Source organism: Pinus tabuliformis, chromosome 2_2 (assembly GCF_031772625.1).
Source record: "Pinus tabuliformis cultivar Carrire ecotype Pingquan chromosome 2_2, CPIR1, whole genome shotgun sequence".
Taxonomy (NCBI): Eukaryota; Viridiplantae; Streptophyta; class Pinopsida; order Pinales; family Pinaceae; genus Pinus; species Pinus tabuliformis.
This window is the reverse complement of record NC_142300.1, coordinates 98,683,278-98,702,340: the sequence shown is the minus strand read 5'-3', so window position 1 is coordinate 98,702,340 and position 19,063 is coordinate 98,683,278. Positions and strand designations below refer to the sequence as shown.

The window sequence follows — 19,063 nt, the reverse complement described above, 5'->3', positions numbered from 1 at the left end:
CCTCCATTCATCCATTTCTGAGATTAGAGATCTATACCATCATTTGGCTGTTGCACTATTGTATACAACTGGAAATGCACATGTAACTTGGCATATTGTAATGATCTTAAGGAGGAGGAATGGTCATCGTTACAGGCTTTGAAGTTGAAGGTTACCACTATACTTAAAGGACTACCTATAAGCCTACTGTTTAAGCATCAATCATCATCTCTATATCACATATCTGAGACATGCCTTACACACGAAGCCAACATATCCCATGTATCCACGTCTGACATGTAGAAACAGGATAAGATGGGGTAAAGGGGCACATCATGTTTCTTAGCTACATACTATTTTGTAAAATACATACTCCCAAAATGTGCAAGAATTTCAGAAGGTCTTAGGTGAGATGAATATTTTAAAAGAAGGAAAACAGAAAGGTGCAAGAATTTCTGAAGGTCTTAGGTGAGATGAATATTTTAAAAGAAGGAAAACAGAAAGGCAACTGCAATAAACAACACCTGTGCACAATATCCATGAGGACAATAAGATCCAATTCATGGGCTCTGTCAATGAGAGATTTTAGATCATCTGGAGTCCCACAGCGACTACTTGCGGCAAAAAAATTTGTGACATGGTACCTGTCAAAACGTTCAACATAAAAATCAACAACATATATTTGAAACTTAAAGATGCTAACCTTAATATATTTTCTATAAAATTGAATCAACATAGTAACACAAGTCATATGATACTTCAAACAGTCAAGCAATATGCAAGCTTCAAAGTAATTAAGATTACAAAGCCATGCCGCTAGAGCTCCAAGAAACATTGAAATATCTACATACTCAAGTTTGCAACTACATAACCAGAAGAAAAATTACAGATCTGTTCTCCTTGCATAAACACAAGGCAAAACAAAGAGAGAAATTTTACATTGTTAGTGTGTATTTCAAACTTACGCATACAGCTACAGGTATGTGAAGACTACATCCGATGTTATGTACACTATGGACAAGCCTATGCCCATAGGGTTATATGTTCATCTCAAACCTCCCACAAAGTCCCTCCTCCAAGGGTGAAGGCTAAATGGCCATCACTTCTTTTCTTTTTACTGAAGTGATTCTGGGTGAGCTCAAAATGGGAAACAAACATTGCCGTCTTTGGACACGTAGTTCGCTTTACAAGGTATTCCTCAATTTGGAATAGTAAGAAAAAAGGTACACTATATCATAAATTTCAAGTGACAGTCGACGACATTGTTGTAGACTTCACAATTACACAACACAACATACCGCGAAGAGAGAGTATTTGTTAGGATATTCCGACACAGGAAATAGTTACGTATAACTTGGTCTAATGTAGAGTTAGGTAAAGTGTATTTCTTTACTATGTACTTTTGTAACTTACAATCCGATGGTTACGACGTGTAGTGATCCAACGGTTCATTCTCTCCTCAGTATTATCATGGCTTAACACCCAATTGGTCCATGATCTCATTTAAAGAGCATGGAGGGTCATTTGTAGGGTAACCGTTCATGAGAGAAGCTTATGTAAATTTTCATTCTTTTATTAATAAATTGCCTGAAGTGGCCGCATTGGCTCAATATATTGGTGTATTGATCTGTGATCTGTATGTGAGCGGTGTCCTCTGGTGTTCTGTCTAAGGAACTTACCCTGTAAATTCCTACAATATTCTTAACATTTTATTATGTAAGCAAGTGTCCAAGTTCGAAAGGAAAATTTAGTGAGAAAATTATTTAAAAAGTCTCAAGTAAAGAGATAAAGGAAGAACCCGAAGCTAGCATAGTAAGCATGTTCTTGAATTGCCATGAGTTGGACAGCATTGTAGCCAAGGTCTTTCACACGTGGTAGCACATCATCCCTGAACTCAACATATGTATTAATTTTGGGTTCCTGCAAACAAAATAAGAATCAGTTTTTGATACACTTTAAACATCTTAATAAAAAGGCAGTTAATTAAAACAAAATGAAGAGTGCATATTACAAGAATCCCATCCCTTGGTTCAAAACTGGACATGAACAGAACACACAATCACAAGAAATTAATCATCCCTCGTTCAATGCCTGGGAAAGAACAGAACCATCTAAATGATGACATAGACAGAACTGAGATGGAATTATTTGTAATATCCACTGATGACCAAACTAGGTCAATGTGACAAGAAAGCATACTGCATAACCATAGAGAAGTCAGGATTCTTTGAAGCAAATTCTGATAAAAGTTCCAAGGTAATGTATTTACTATTAACAGATCTAAACTCCTAGTTCTGTTGTTTTCAAAACCAATTCAAATAAGAAAGAATGGATACATATGGAGATCCCTGTCAAATTATTCATCAGTCCAACCAAGAAAACACCACTAGATTGTTTCAAAGGGTATGCAGCTGAGCATTTACTAAGACAGCCCAATTTCTGGCATTTTTCTTCCTTTCCCAGTGATTCTTTTGCCATGCATTTGGCAGGAAATCTGAAACTGCAATCTCACCAAACCAAAGATGAAACTTCACTACTTCATAAATGCAATTGAAGGGATTTTAGAGGTAATCTATAACCAGCCAGATCATCAAAAATGCAAATCCAACAACTGATCCTTCATATATTACACATCGGTGATTTACTAGATTCCAGCTAGGGTAGGCCATTTTAGTTAACGCTTACGCCATCACAAACCTGGAAGTTTTCAAAAAATTTGAACCTTGGCAGAGAATCTGTTACATATGCAAACAGTATGTTAAGGATTCATACAAGATCAGTTCAGAAAGAATCCCAGAATGGCCAACTTGTACTAGAGCTCCAAAATTTTTGAGGTAACAAGGATATAACTACTTAGAATTGTCATTTTCTAGTCACCACTAGCTTGCTGAGAAACAATGGTTTAGCTTCACAACACCATAACAAAACTAGAGCAATCTCAATTCTTCAGCATATCAAATCCAGTCTGCAGACTGGAATTGGAGGCCTCTGTAGCAAAGATAGACACATATTGTGCTCAAAAATTTCATTCTTATGAACCTCGGGATTATCATCATTAACTGCTGAACTTTGCAAAGAAGCAAATTTCATATTGAAAATTAGATTTACATCAAGCTTGTGTCTCCTCATGATTAGTCTGCAGATAATCTTCCATAGCTGTTTCCTGGATACAATGAATATTAATATATACAGGCAATTTTTTCTCTTCTACCTTGAAAGGTTTGAATTTCTACAACTGTCATGCTAGGCTAAACACCTGCAGGTTTTACAGCTCCATAAACACCTTAAAAACAGAGTTGTCATCACATTTGATGTGTAATCATCACATTTGATGTTTACACAGAACATATCTTTGGAGGAAAAGGAGTTGATCTCGCTTCTAGGATTGCCTCTATTCCTCTCTTCTCAAGTTTTGGACTCCAATACGTGCTACATTTTATATCCAGTCCAAAACACTTACTGCTTGTGCAGCTCCATAAACACCCCTAACTCAGAACTTTGATCACCATTTATGTTTTGACATGAAAGCAACTTCAGAGAAAATATAGTTGATTGTCAAGTCATATAGTCAAACAAATGCCGTAACACTTGCTTGTCAATCCAAGATAGGTAAACTTACAAGGTGAAGACACTGTGTGTGCAAACTAGCTACTTAGGTGTTTCCTATGCAAAAATAAAACACAATTCAGATACAGATAATTCTCAGAATCGATATAAGCTCAAGACTGTTTTCAGTGATTTCAAGTCCAACTGTTGACTTTACTATGGCAAAATCACAGACCCAGATAAACACATCACACCAGCAAAGTATATGTTTTTCTAGAAGCGTACTTCCTTCAGTCAAGATAGTCTATAAAACATAATGAAAGAGCTGAGGAGAAAAACCAGTGTTCTGAGGTTACAAAGCAAATTCACTCCAAACAATTATAAAAGCTTTTAACTTTAAAATTCACTTTGTTTTTGTCTTGGATATCTCACTTTGATCTGTTTCTATAAGAAGAGGACTTCGTCTTGGTTTTTGTCTTGGATATCTCACTTAGATTTGTTTCTATAAGAAGACAACTTGTTCGGTTTTTCCCCCTTGTAGGGTTTTTCCTTGTTAAGTTATGGTATGTTCCATGCTTATAATAGTTTACTTCTTTTTCTTATTATATTCCACAGATTAACAATCACATGTACATAAAGTAAAGTGCAGATAGAACATTAAACGATCAACAGAAAACAAACCAAGACAAGAAGCACAAGATGTGGTGGCTAGCCAAGGACAAACCCCACAATGTGTGGGGAAACCCTTTGATCAAATCTTCTTTTATCTTCAATAATTCAGCAGAGAGAAATAGTACAATAAATCTGATTCATATAAGCAGTAGCAAACCCTAGATCAGCAGCATCAGCATTAGCGGCTTCATCATCAAACTAGGGCAGACGATATCTCACAAACCGACCGTCGAATCAGCTTGATTCCACCACCAAAAGTTGCGGCTTCTAGAGGAGGTTCAGATGAACCTACAACGCAGTTCAAATGAGGAGATCTTCTAGTCCACACAGGTCAATCTTTACTTCTGCAGTTGCAGCGTCAGTTTCAGTAGCTTCTGGCTTCAAACGTGTGAGGGAGAGACCCTTTTCTGCGCAATAGATAAGAGACTCTTTTCTGCGCCGTAGAGAAAGAGAGATGTGATGAGATGAGTGAGTCCAAATGAGGAAAAGTCCTCCTATATTTATACACAACGTTGGTATTTGAATAGATTCGACTGTTGGGCTTCTGAGCCTACATGAGTTGTAGGCCGGCTTGATAATAATTCCATAATCAAAATAAATTCATATCTCCATGAATACTTATCGGAATCAGATGATCTTTATATCAATCCTACACCTCTCGACGAGAGGAATTTAATAAAAATATTATCATCCATGAATAAGATGACCCACATGAGTTTTGCCCTAGTTTCCAATTTTAACACTCCCTCTCAACTAGGGAGAACTTCATCTGCAATCTGTCTATCGGTCATTACTATTCATCCATCAAATGCACTGCCCAATACAGCCTGACCCTTGCCCTGCTCTGCCCTATTCTGCCTGTTTTTCTTTGTCTTGTTCTGTCGTGTACTGATCAGTGTTGTTCTGCCTTGTTCTGCTCTGCTTTTGTCCGAATTATGAAGAAGAAGAAATGATCGAGGATGTATCATATTGACTCAAAGTCAGTCTCAGAGTATGTACCACTAGTCCCAGACCAATCTCAACCAACCCGAAGTCAGCGTCATAGTGAGTACAACTCCACTAGTCCCAAACCAGTATCATCCTCCACTGACTCAAGGTCAGTCTCAGAGTGCGTACCACTGGTCCCAGACTAGCCTCAACCGACCCGAAGTCAACTTCATAGTAAGTACCACTCCTACCACTGGTCCCAAACCAGTATCGCAGTCTTAGAGAGTGTAACCCTGGTCCCAAACCAGTCTCAACCAACCCGAAGTCAGCGTCATAGTATGTACCACTCTCACTGATCCCAGACCAGTACTGCACTGACACGAAGTCAGTCTTAGAGTATGTGCCACTGGTCCTAGACCAGTCTCAACTGACCTGAAGTCAGTGTCATAGTATGGTACAACTCCTACCACTGGTCCCAGACCAATATCATTGATCCCAGATCAATGGAGGTCATCCTAGCTTAGGGAGTACGGTAGATACAACGATGCGTCCATCAGTACTATTATGGTCCCCAACTTCATTTCCCTGCTCATTGATCAGATGAGAGGTACTTCCCATGAGTCCCAGACTGCATGGGTAGGATGCCTCGACAGGAGAACTAATCAATCCTGTCCTCACAGGAGAACACATCAATCCTGCTACAATCGCCATGGAGAACACATCAATCCAGACCTCACATGAGAACACATCAATCCTGCTACAATCGCCATGGAGAACACATCAATCTAGGCCTCACAGGAGAACTAATCATCCTGCTACACAGGAGAGCGAATCATCCTATTCCACAAGAGAGCGAATCATCTTGTCCCACAAGAGAGCGAATCATCTTGTCCTAGTGCGCACCACCAGGGGAGAGTGAGTCACTCTGTGGTCGCATGTTGCTCCAGTAAGATCCGCAAGCCCTCAAAGCTCCCAGAGCTCAATGTATGCAACATGTAGGACCCTTGTACAAGGGTTTCTTGACGACTCCAAGTCGTTTGGGAAAATCACAGATTAGATCTTCCCTCGGGGCTTTGACAAGGTGTATCAACTTGTACATCATCTTAATGCGATGCAGCCTCCTGGCTCATCGACTTACCATATCCCAGATGATATCTATCTGCTAGAGCAATCGACAAATACGGGATTCCTTAATAATCGAATCCCACCTCTGGTTGTTACAGAGAATCACAGTGTTATGTGTTCAAACAGCTCACTGAAGAGCTTCCCCAACCATGCATCTTCATACGAGATCATACTCGTAGATATGTATCCGGTCTCGGCAGTGCTTATGGCAACTGACTTCTGCTTCCTGCTCATCCATTAAGTTGAAGCAGAATCCAAAGAGAAACAGCACTAAAAAGTGCTCCAGTGATCCTCCACACTACCTGCCTAATCAGAATTCGAATAATCATGCAGTTTCATATTTCCTACAGTGTATCTCAATTCATGAGAGATTGTGTCCTGAAGACATCTCAAAAGATTCTTGGCACCAATCTAGTGAGGCTCAACCAAATATGACATCACAATGCTAACTGCAAAACATATGTTCAGATGGAGGTTCACCAAGAACATCAACGTGAATGAGTTTTTGAAACTCAGAGGCATTTTCCAAATCTGGTCCGACATCACTACCATATAACTTCTGAAAGTTAAGATCCTCGAGGTAGTCACAGGCTTGCAGTCCACCATACCAAATCTTTTTAGAATCTTCACCACATATTTTCCTTGAGATAGGAAAATTTCCATTGGCTTCTGCCACACTTCAAGTCCTTGGTTCTTCATTTCAAATTTAAAAGTCAACTCCCTCTTACATTTGTGAATGAGAGGGTATGCACTTGTTAGAAAGAGGTCATCCACATACAACACCAGTATGAGAGGCTTGTCATCTTCAACCTTAAAGTAAAGATTAGGATCGACTTCACTCCTAGTGAATCCCAGCTTCATCAAGTAGTTATCGATCCTCTCATACCATGCTCGGGGTGCTTGCTTCAGCCCATAGAGAGCCTTCTTCAACCTGCATACATGAGATTTTCAATCATAAATCTCAAATCCTTCGAGTTGCTCCACATAGACCTCTTCTTTGATCGAACCGTGCAAAAACGTGGTCTTGACATACATCTGATGTAGGTTCCATCCTTGTGAAGCCACAAGGGCTATGATCAAGCGGATAGTCGTATATCTGGCAACAGGTGCAAATATCACATCATAGTCTATACCTTCCTTCTGGGAGAAACCACGAGCAACAAAACGAGCCTTATACTATTCCGTACTTCCATCTGCTGCAATTTTATCTTGTAAAGCCATTTTGAAGTAACAATTGTCTTGTCCTGGGGTCTGGGAACTACTTCCCAGACATCATTCTCCATAATGGTCATAGCATCCTTCCATACTTGATGCTTGACAGCATCTGAGAATGATGAAGGCTCATTTTGTATGATTGTGCTCACACTGGTCAGGTATCCCTAATACCTGTTAGGTTTCTTACTTTCACAAAAGGTTCCTCGGGGTGCAGCATGTCCTTCAGCATCATTAAGTAGCCCCCTAAGCCATGAGCCTTCCTAGAAGAGGAAGGCTCATGTGGAGGAGGATCAATCGGATCCATGGGTTCTACTACATCAGGCATTGATTCATCATCCTTTTCTTTCAGTTCCCTGGTGTCGGCTTCTTGAGAGCTCCTCAAAGTCGGAAGATTGTTCACCTCGCTGAGAGCCATATCTTCGTCAAAGGTGACATCATGACTAATTACGACTTCCCTTTGACCGGCTACATAGATTCTATAGCCTTTAGTATTTTCACCATAACCCACGAAAATTCCCTTCTTTCCGGATGCACCCAATTTATTTCTTTTCTCTTTCGGCACATGAAAATATACAGGACTTCCAAAAAAATGAGAAACATCAGGTTTCTTACCGATGATATTTCTTCAAGAGTCTTGGAACCCAATGCTTGATGAGGACATCAATTTTGTACATATACGGCAGTGTTTGTAGTTTCAGCCCATAGAAACTTCAGAAGTCTTTGAATAGCTTCCACAATTGTACAGTTCTTCCTTTCCGCCACACCATTCTCCTCAGGATTATGTGGTGTAGTAGTCTCCCTCTAAATGCCAGCCTCAGATATGCTTGAGTGAACCAACTGTAATATATCGGAGGTCTTGCTTTGACTTGAGGGGAATGGTCCCTTTTTAGCTTTCCTTCGGCACATCCTGGACATACACCTTCTTTCTCTACCCAGAATTCGGGCATCCCTATTACCATCTGTCTTACATCGGGTATAGCTTTATAATGAAGGGGGGAAAAACTCTGATGCCAAAGTTCAGACTGAAGAGATGTGTCATAATACATGACACCTAGCAGACTTCCATCGACCTAATATAATGAATCAACACGAAACCAAGAGTAAAGGCATCTTTAACATTACTTTTCAATACACGTACCTTGCCATCGTTGAAGGTTACCTTGTAGCCTTTGTCTTCCATTGCCTAGATGGAAATCAGGTTCTTTCAGAGGTCAAGTGCATTTATTACATCCTGGAATTTCTAGCCTTCTTGAATGGTTGTCCTCTTCCTTGATTCCCAGCTCTCCTCTTACCTTTGCTATTGAATTTTCCATTCCTTTGATTGCCATCAGAGGGATTTTGATCATCATCCCGATGTGAGTCCTTTCTATCAGGGCACTCCCTTGCATAGTGACCTGCTTTATCACAGATGTAACATCGTCCTTTTCTTCCACCCTTAGATCCAGCCTTTCTTTTTTATTTAGTCTCGGAATTATTTCTTTTCTTAGCATCAGAAGAAAAAGGCAACAGGAGGACCTTTAGGCATGGGCATTTCTTGCTCTTCTACCCTTGTTTCTTCTTGAATGCATCGAGCCAATAATTCCTCGAAACCAGGAATTATATTATTGTTCAGAAGAGTAGTCCTGAACACGTACCATTCGGATGGTAATCCTCCAAGAGTCGTGAGTGCCATTTCCCTATCAGTAATAGTCTCCTCAATAGATAGGAGATCATTCCTAATCTCGGTGATTCTTAAGAAGTATGCTTGCATACTCTCATCTTTACCTTTCTTGATTTCTGTCAGCTTATTTCTAAGAAACAAAACTTGATTTGCATCATTAACTTTAAATAAACTCACCAATCTATCGTAGATTTCCTTGGAGGTGTTTAGTTCAGAGATGTAGGCCACCAAGTGCTTGTCGATAGAGTCCCGAATGATCTTCTTTGCTTTAATTTCTTCGTTCTTCCATTTGTTCCGGGCATCAGCAGATGCATTTGATGGAGGCTCAACAATATTGCCTCTTACATGGTCCAGCACTCCTTGATCCTCAAGGGTTAGATCGATAGACATCTTCCATCGGTGATAGTTAGCTTTCTCACAGAGCTTGTCTTCGACAGGAAAGGACCCCATCGTTCTTTTAGGATAGCCTTGCCAATCTTCTCTTCGGTGATTGCTCTTGCTCTTGCTCAGGCTTTGTCTTCACCTCACCTCTGATACCATGTTAAGTTATGGTATGTTCTATGCTTATAACAGTTTACTTCTTTTTCTTATTATATTCCACAGATTAGCAATCACATGTACATAAAGTAAAGTGAAGATAGAACATTAAACAATTGACAGAAAACAAGCCAAGACAAGAAACACAAGATGTGGCGACTAGCCGGGGACAAACCCCACAATGTGTGGAGAAGCCCTTTGATCAAATCTTCTTTTATCTTCAATAATTCAACAGAGAGAAATAGTACAATAAATCTGATTCATATCAGCAATACAGAACCCTAGATCAGCAGCATCAGCATTAGCGGCTTCATCATCAAACTAGGGTAGACGATATCTCACAAACCGATCGTCAGATCAGCTTGATTCCACCACCAAAAGTTGCAGCCTGCAGAGGAGGTTCAAATGAACCTACAGCGTAGTTCAGATGAGGAGATCTTCTAGTCCATGCAGGTCAATCTTTACTTCTGCAATTGCAGCTTCAGTTTCAGTAGCTTCCGGCTTCAAACATGTGAGGGAGTGACCCTTTTCTGCACAGTAGAGAAGAGACTCTTTTCTGCGCAGTAGAGAGAGAGAGATGTGATGAGATGAGTGAGTCCAAATGAGGAAAAATCCTCCTGTATTTATATACAACATTGGTGTTTGAATAGATGCGATCGCTGGGCTTCTGAGCCTACATGAGTTGTAGGTCGGCTTGATAATAATTCCATAATCAAAATAAATTCATATCTCCATGAATACTTATCGGAATTGGATGATCTTTACATCAATCCTACACCTCTCGACGAGAGGAATCTAATAAAAATATTGTCAGCCATGAATAAGATGACCCACATGAAGTTTTGCCCTAGTTGCCAATTTTAACATGCCCTGGCTTCGAGCCTACATCTTTGTGTTCTTTGTCTCTTGTGATCTTCATATTTTGTATATTTTGGTAATTGCTTGATGAAGAGAATATAATACAAGTAATAGAAGGCCAACAACATTCACAAGTAATATCAAGTAAGAGAAATCACCCCTAATCTAGAAGCATATTCATTTCTCAACATCCCCATCCTTGAGATTCTCATCCCCTCAATCTTATGCTTCTACTATTATTTTTCCTACTAGTGTTACATCGTTGCCTAATTCAGAGGTCTAGATTTTGATGATGAGGTTGTAGTTGTTGGGCCTTCTCAACATGCTCCTTGTCCACTTAAATCTTCTTCTACCAATGACACTTGTTGTCCCAATTGGGCTACAAAAACTATTGATGCAGCGGGCACTAATGTTGGTGATGTTTTGGACAATTGAAAGACTCGTGCTCAAAAACATAGAGCTAACATAGAGTCAGCTCAACCTCTTGGAAGCTCATTCATTCACTCACACATCACATTGATTTTTGTGCCGAAGACAAGCAGAAAAGTAGCCAAAGTCAAAGGAGAGAGAAAATTGGGGTTTTCTAGCTTGTTTCTACTCACACATGTGAACTTTCTGGGGCAACTCTGTGAAAATTACAGGTTTGAAATTCATCCTTCACTGCAAGTCCGAAATTTCTGCGATTTGACCAAATTTCAGAAGGTTTGACTAGCGTTGACTTCCGTTGACTTCGACTTGGTTGGAGGAGACTTGGAGGAGGGTTAACTTGGATTTTGTGGCTGGTCTTTGTCTTGGATCTTGGATATCTCATTTTGATCTAATTCTATAAGAGAAGGATTGTTTGCGTTTTCCCCCTTATGGGGTTTTTCCCTAGCTTGGAGCCTAATTTCTAGTGTTCTTTGTCTCTTTGTGGCCTTTATGCTTTGAAGTTTTGTATAATTGCTTGACGAAGAGAACATAAATTAATACAAAGACAGCGAACATTCACAAGTAAGTATCAAGAAAGAGGAATCAAGTTTTAATCTATCTAGCACTTGTGTTCTCAACATGGTATCAGAGCTAAGGTGAAGGAAGGAAGCTTGAAGATTACAGTTTATTGGCACTCTTGTTTGAAGACATCTTTGTAGCAACTAGCTTTTCTCTCTCTTCTCAATTGTAAGGTACATGAAGAACAGTCTCAAGGCTCTTAGGACTCTCTTTGAATCCATCAAAGCATACATCACGAAATCCATCTCCAATATATCTTAAGGAACTCAAGGATGGAAGTCTATACTCGGCACTTATAGGTTCATTTGAAGATGAAAGCACGTGGGTAATCGATAGTGGAGTTTCAAGGCATATGACAGGTGAACGAGGACATCCCAATGCCCTATCTAAAGGAAGCTCTTCTCACAAAGTTGAACTTGGAGACAAGAATAGCTATTTGGTCAAGCTGGAATCTGGTGGGAACATTCATCTCAATATCATCCTCTATGTCCCAGGTTTGAAAAAGAATTTGTTTTCTATTTCTTGTTTAGAAGATAAAGGAGATAGGCTAGCATTTGTTAATGGCAAAGTAATTGTTTGGGCAAAGGGATCTAATATAGAAAATGCACGAGACAATTGGTATCATGAGGCGAGATTGTATAGACTTCTAACTGCTCCTCCTCAAGCTTTAGTACATTTAGTCATCATGTAGAAATTTTGAATAATATGACACTTATTCACAAAGATTATCCTGATTATACACTATTGCGGAATACATGCATAATACATAACCTCCTCTACGTTGATCATCAATTTTCCGGAATTAAAAACAATGAAACATCAATCGCATGCGCAGATTAACACAATATGTAACCCGGGGAAAGCATACAGCTGAAAACCCCACACTATCTGTATATTATAATGATTGAGAACATGTAACAATACATAGTACAATACTCCTCACAAGTACTCAGTACTATCTCCACCTATTACACACAAACTAGCTCAGATCTGAATAAATCACAGGTTCAAATCTCCTCTGTTGTTTGCCTTCCTCCACTGCACAATCTTGCATGAGAATATATGAGAATGGCTGATCCAAACTTGTATTTCCCTTCGCTGAAACACGCAATCCTCATTGGCAATACTCAATCCATTGATTGTGCAAATCTCATGCACAACTATAGTCACAACTGACAGCTGCCTTGCCCTTTCACTCACCTCTAACACTTGTCTCCACTGAACTGTCCATGCACTGAGTTAACTGATGTATTCTTTAGTTGCTTTATGAGATAATAATTAGTGAATTAATTAACAATTAATTCACATCACTCATCACTAGTGTATTCTGCAGTTAGACTAAATACAACTAGTTCAACTAAGTCAAACTGAACACAACTCCATCAACTCCACCAAACTCAACCACATGAGTTCTAACTGAAGTCCATCATGCATTAGCTCAACTGACCCATAAGAAAAGTGTATTTCCTTCTGACAGTTGCATGTGCCACATCCGTAGCTCGAACTGAAGTGCTCCAAGAGGATAAGATAATGTTTATAGTCCAAATATTATTAAGAGCTAATAATATTCAACTGTTCTATTTTTAGCCTGGCAGTCTAAAAATAAACTCCGCCCATATGTCTCAAAATAGAAGTCCATCTATTTTTACCAACATGACCAATCATCCACAAATAGCATCCTACAACTCATACACCATGATCCATATGTCTAAAAATAGACTTTGCGCCAAAAATAGCCTGCGAGCCCACTTAGTGAAGGCGACTCCTTTCCACTAAGCTCCATCATCTTGTTGCATTTTCAACACATCAATCCTTGTGAAATGTGGCATAGAAGGTATGGCCATCTCCATTACAAAATATTGCCATCCTTGAATAAAATGGTTACAAGTATACCCCAATTAAAGGAAAAGCATGAAGGAGTTTGTAAAGGATGTGCCCTCGGTAAAAATGTGAAGAACCCATTCCCTAACAGTGACACAAGACCCAAGGAAATCTTGGACCTAATCCACTCTGATGTTTGTGGACCCATGTCTTGAAAATCACTTGGTGGTCATCAATACTATGTAACATTTATTGATGATCGTTCCAAAAGACTTGGAAATATTTCTTGAAGTCTAAAGATGAAATATTCGAAAAGTTCCAAGAGTTCAAGGCAAAGGTGGACAATATGACAAAAAAGAAGATTAAGACTCTCAGATCAGATAATGGAGGGGAATATACATCTAAAAGAACTTGTGGCCATTTGCAAAGAAGCTAGGATTAAGAAGGAGCTAATAGTTCCTTACAATCCTCAACAGAGTGGTGTAGCTGAAAGTAAGAACCGATCTATTGAAGAATGTGTAAGAGCCCTGCTACATGACCAAGACCTTCCCAAATTCTTATGGGGTGAAGCCCCTATGACAACAATTTACATCCAAAATAGAAGTCCTCACAGAATTCTTGACAACATGACCCCGAAAGAAGCATTTATAGGAAAGAAGTCGAATGTAGATCACCTCAAGATTTCTGGACGTCCTATTTACATTCATATTCCTAAGGACAAAAGGAAGAAATTGGACCTTGCGAGCATGAAAGGGATCTTTGTTGGTTATAGCACCTCATCCAAAGCATATAGAATCTACATCAAGGAAGAATGTTGTACTGAAGTAAACAAGGATGTCATATTCGATGAAAGCATTACACATAAGAAGTCCAAGGACATCCCCATTGACTATAATGAAAAAGGACTTATCTTTCCCAATGAAGAGAGTCCAAGGCAAGACAATCCTCCAAAACCTACAATCGATCATCATGAAGAACCAGAAGGACCAATCAAACCTATACAACCTGTCATCATTCCAGAAACTCAAAAAATACTAGCTTAGTTAATATCACCTCTACCGGATGTCGAAGCACATCTAGAAGCAAAAGGAACATTCTGAGAAAGCAAGAAACCCAAGAGAAGTTATGTAGCATACATGACCAAACTCATTGAAGCAGAACCTACCTCTTACGAAAAGGCAGTTGAACATCAAGTATGGAAAAATGTTATGTTAGAAGAATACCAATCAATAATGAAAAATGATGTTCGGTAAATTGTTCCTAGACCAAAGGAAAAATCAATTGTGACTTCCAAGTGGGTGTACAAAATCAAGCATGTTGCTAATGGGAGTATTGACAAATATAAGGCAAGATTTGTAGCTAGAGGATTCTCTCAACAAGAAGGAATTGATTACGAAGAAACTTTTCCTCCAACATCCAGGTACATAACAATTAGATCTCTCATCTCTGTTGCAGCTACTACGGGATGGAACATACATCTAATGGACGTAAATATAGCTTTTCTGAATGGCACAATTGATGAAGAAGTCTACATTGAGCAACCTCAAGGATTTGAAGTGCATGGAAAATAAACTCATGTTTGTAGGTTAAAGAAGGCTCTATATGGCTTAAAACAAGCCCCTAGAGCATGGTATGCCAGAATGGATGCTTATCTATTAAGACTTGGTTTTATCAAAAGTACTGCAGATCCAAATCTCTACATCAAGATGGTAAAGAATGAGCCCATGATCATATTACTTTATGTGGATGACTTATTGATAACAGGTGTGGAGCATCGTATTCATCAACACAAAAAGGAACTAGCATTCGAATTTGATATGAAATATCTTGCACTAATGCACTATTACCTGGGACACGAAGTTTGGCAGAAACCTAGCAAGATTTATCTTGGTCAAGGAAAATATGTGATCAAGATTCTATTGAAATTTGGAATGATGGATAGTAAACCTATGACAACACCTATGATTATAAATTTGAAGAAGCTAAGGAGTTCAAACTCATTTTTTGTTGATCCAACATCTTACCAACAGCTGATTGGTTCTCTAATGAACCTCATGAACACTCAACTAGATATATGTTTTGCAGTGAACACTCTTAGCCAGTTTCATATGGAGCCTAGACATGATCATTGGGTAGCAGCTAAACACATCCTAAGATATCACTGAGGGACCACACATCATTGTTTGAGATACGTTGCAAGAAATGAGATTCAGTTATTGGGCTACATAGATTCGAATTGGGAAGGCGGGGATGTAGATGGAAAAAGTACTATTGGTGGTTTATTTGTTTGGGATCCACTCTGATTTCATGGACGAGCAAAAAACAAGACTCAATTGCATTGAGTACTACTGAAGTTGAATACATAGCAGCTAGTGAAGTTAGTCAAGAAGCAATTTGGCTCCATAAGTTGCTTGTTGATATGTTTGAAGGAACTTTGGATTCCCTCACTCCCTCTTAACCAGGGAGGAGATATCCACAAGCCCAAGCTTGACACGCAAATACTCAAGCTTCCTATTAGGAATAGACTTTGTTAATATATCTGCTTGCTGATATGGTTGAAGGACCTTTGGATTCTACCATCATATGTTGTGAGAACCAGAGCCGCATAAAGTTGACAAAGAACCGTGTTTTCCATGCAAGGACAATGCACATTAATATCAAATATCACTACATTTGAAGCATGGTTCGGGATGGGGTAGTGAAGCTATAGCACATCTCCATGGACGAACAGATAGCAGATATATTAACGAAGTCTATTCCTAATAGGAAGCTTGAGTATTTGCGTGTCAAGCTTGGGCTTGTGGATATCTCCTCCCTGGTTAAGAGGGAGTGAGGGTGGATACCGTGATTCTCCATGTGTCGTGTATTATGGCCAAGACTAACAGTCACAAGCCGATTAAGAACACTATGGAGAATGGTGGATTGGATAAGCATCAAGGACGTACATTCTTGAGTCATGTATGATTGACTAGGATTAACATCCTAAATTGAATACATGGACTTGGTAGAGAATGGTCCGGAGGACATACTTTTCCTTGGATTAGGAAATGGTCCTATGAGGTCATACCTTAGAAACACCCAGGTGGGGTATGTACCTGAGAGGAGATGTATGTTCCAAACTTAAATAAATAGTGATATGCAAAGCAAAAACAATTTACAGCACAAAAAATTTAAACAATCAGCAAATGCTCATAAAAACTCTGGAATTAAGAACCAACTGAGCCATTTTATTAATCAATGGAGCAAGTACAATAGTATGGAGGAATGCACCTAGGCTTGCCTCAATGGCAAGCGTGACAAAACCTAGGTGGTAATACAATGATCTCAAATGCTGGAAATGACTGCTCCTCTAATGCTCTGTGCTGCCCATAAAACCTCACAATTATCTGGAAAGGGACTGCAAGAAACTCCTCCTCCAGTGCTCAGAAAATGATGAAACTTCAGCCACAAACTCCTTGGCCAAAACCCACAAAAACCCAGAAATGGTTTGGCCCGACTTGGACATCCCAAATCGACCCCCAAATGCACTATTCAATCCCCAGCGATTCTACAATGTCTGCTGCAAAGATACGGCTTAAAACCCCACCTCTGGTGCTCAGAAAATTATGAAACTTTATATTTGCAATCCTTGTCAAAAACCCAAAAAAAAAAACAGAAAGGATTTTGGTTAGTTTAGACTTCTGAAATTCGACCCCATTGGAGCCCAACCTCAACTGAAACTACAAAACTCAACCTGCTGGAAACTGCCTGTAAATGCTCCTGGAAATGCCCCCAGAACAATGTTGCACGAAGCAGAGACAAAACGGAGACCTTTTTTGGAAGCGGGGGCGCAGAAGCATCATTTTCCAAAAATCTAGGAAGTGAAGCGTCTCAGAAGGTCTACTACATATATATATATATATATATATATATATATATATATATATATATGTATGTATATATGTATGTATGTATGTATATATATATATATGTATATATATATGTATATATGTATGTATGTATTATATTTTATAATTTTTTGCATTTATATTGAATAAAACACCCAAACTACCAAATTAGTTGTAGAAGACATGAAAACATGCATATTTTTACATAAATCAAAATAGATATGCCATCCATTGTACATCAATGATTAATTATTCCAGCATCAACCATCTACAATCTAGATTTCTCTTCTCTTGTCTAGCCTTTGCCTCTACTTCAATTCTATAGGGATTTTAGTCAACATTTCCTAATTTTGATCAAACATCTTAATCCAAGCCTTATAATATGGTAGAGAAATCTTAACATGCCTGATCAATGATTTTGACTTGAGTGAAGGGTACATAATTGCTAAGGCCATGACAAAGGAGTTCAACAATCAATAACACCAACACTGGGGTACATATAGGGCTTGTTGCTCTTGATTAAATGCCAATCACATGCCCTCATACATGATATAATCCAATGAAACGCCACAATCCCATTGATCCTGAAAACTGTTAAGTCCGCTGAATTTTGAATGGGATATGAAATTCTATTTTCTCCATATGAAGTATGATGAGGTTGGAACCACTCTCAAACATCCTGAGTCATTTCATGGTAATGTTAAAATTTAAGTAAAAGCATGGAAATGAAAAATAAAGGAGAAAGTAGTGTATTTATAGCCCCACGAGGGTAGGCGAGTTGGTAATCACATTGCGGTGAAGTGCGTTAGAAAGGCGGGCTCCATACTGAAGGTCATGAGTTCAAATCCCCCGAACTAACCCAGAGCTGTGGAGAGGGGCTCCCAAGGGTTATAGTGGTAGCGGCCAGAATCGACCCCGTGTTACGCGAGTTGCGAGGCTGCCCCAGTTGCCGATTCCCCTGTCAACAAAGATAAAAAATAAAAAAAAATAAAGGAGAATGTCACTTTTACTTTAAGAATTTTCGTTACCATCAGGGAGCATCTAGGAAGCGTCTAGGGTGCATCAAGGGGCACCTTGGGAGTATTCGGAAAGTGTAGTTCTTCACAGAACAGTTCGAAATTTCCAAAAACAAAAAATCCCTGCGGAACCGTCCACCCTCTCTCGGATCCGCGGTGGATACACCCCCGAACCTCCACAGATCCGCACCTGATCCTTTCCGGATCTGTGGATTGGGAAATAGGAGTCGCAGATCAGGTAGTAGGAGTCGCTGAACGGCCCCCCACAAACCTAATTTTGCAGGAATCGCCAAAAAAAAGAGGAACCGCAGATCCGATTTTCCAATCCACAGTTCCGCCGAAGGATCGGTGGCGGATCCGTACGGGATGCAGATCTGACTTTGGATCCTTGGGGGGTGGGGGGGTTCCTGCAACACTGCCCCAAAGTGCTAGGTTGACCCTTGCTATCGAATCCCTGACTTCCCGGTTGAGCTCTTGACCTAAGACACTTGCTCCTAAGCTCCACAAAAAATTGTTGAGTGGCCTCTGCGCTATCCCCTAGCCTAGCAATTCGAACTGCTGGAATGTTGGCTTTGTTGGCTATAAAACTCAGCAAGAATGTTGGTCTATTGCTGCTATCTCAACTCTCTGACTCTCCGGCAAACAATCTGAACTCTATTGGCCTCTATCTCCCTCTGCATATTCTCTGGTTGCCTAGAAATACGCACTCCTTGCTCTGCGTTGGTTGGTGGTGCTATGTCACTGCCCCGGAACTCCTGAAATCCTTGTAGAACTGCCTCTCTAGGGTGGGCACGGATGGTCCCCCGAAGTAGAGGTTGAATCTCTCGCTTGAG

The 19,063-nt window shown here is 39.7% G+C and overlaps 1 protein-coding gene across 2 annotated transcripts in view; it reads right to left on the bottom strand.

The window, feature by feature from the left end:
- LOC149191584 (1,4-alpha-glucan-branching enzyme 2-2, chloroplastic/amyloplastic-like) overlaps window positions 1-19,063 on the bottom strand; it is a 425,710-nt gene that overhangs the window by 242,296 nt on the left and 164,351 nt on the right. For both annotated transcript variants that reach the window (XM_089404340.1, XM_089404341.1), the window contains exons 11-12: window positions 1,778-1,899; window positions 504-623 (exon numbers count right to left, since the gene is read on the bottom strand). In XM_089404340.1, coding sequence (XP_089260466.1) covers window positions 504-623; window positions 1,778-1,899 — 242 coding nt within the window. The remainder of the gene's footprint in view (window positions 1-503; window positions 624-1,777; window positions 1,900-19,063) is intronic.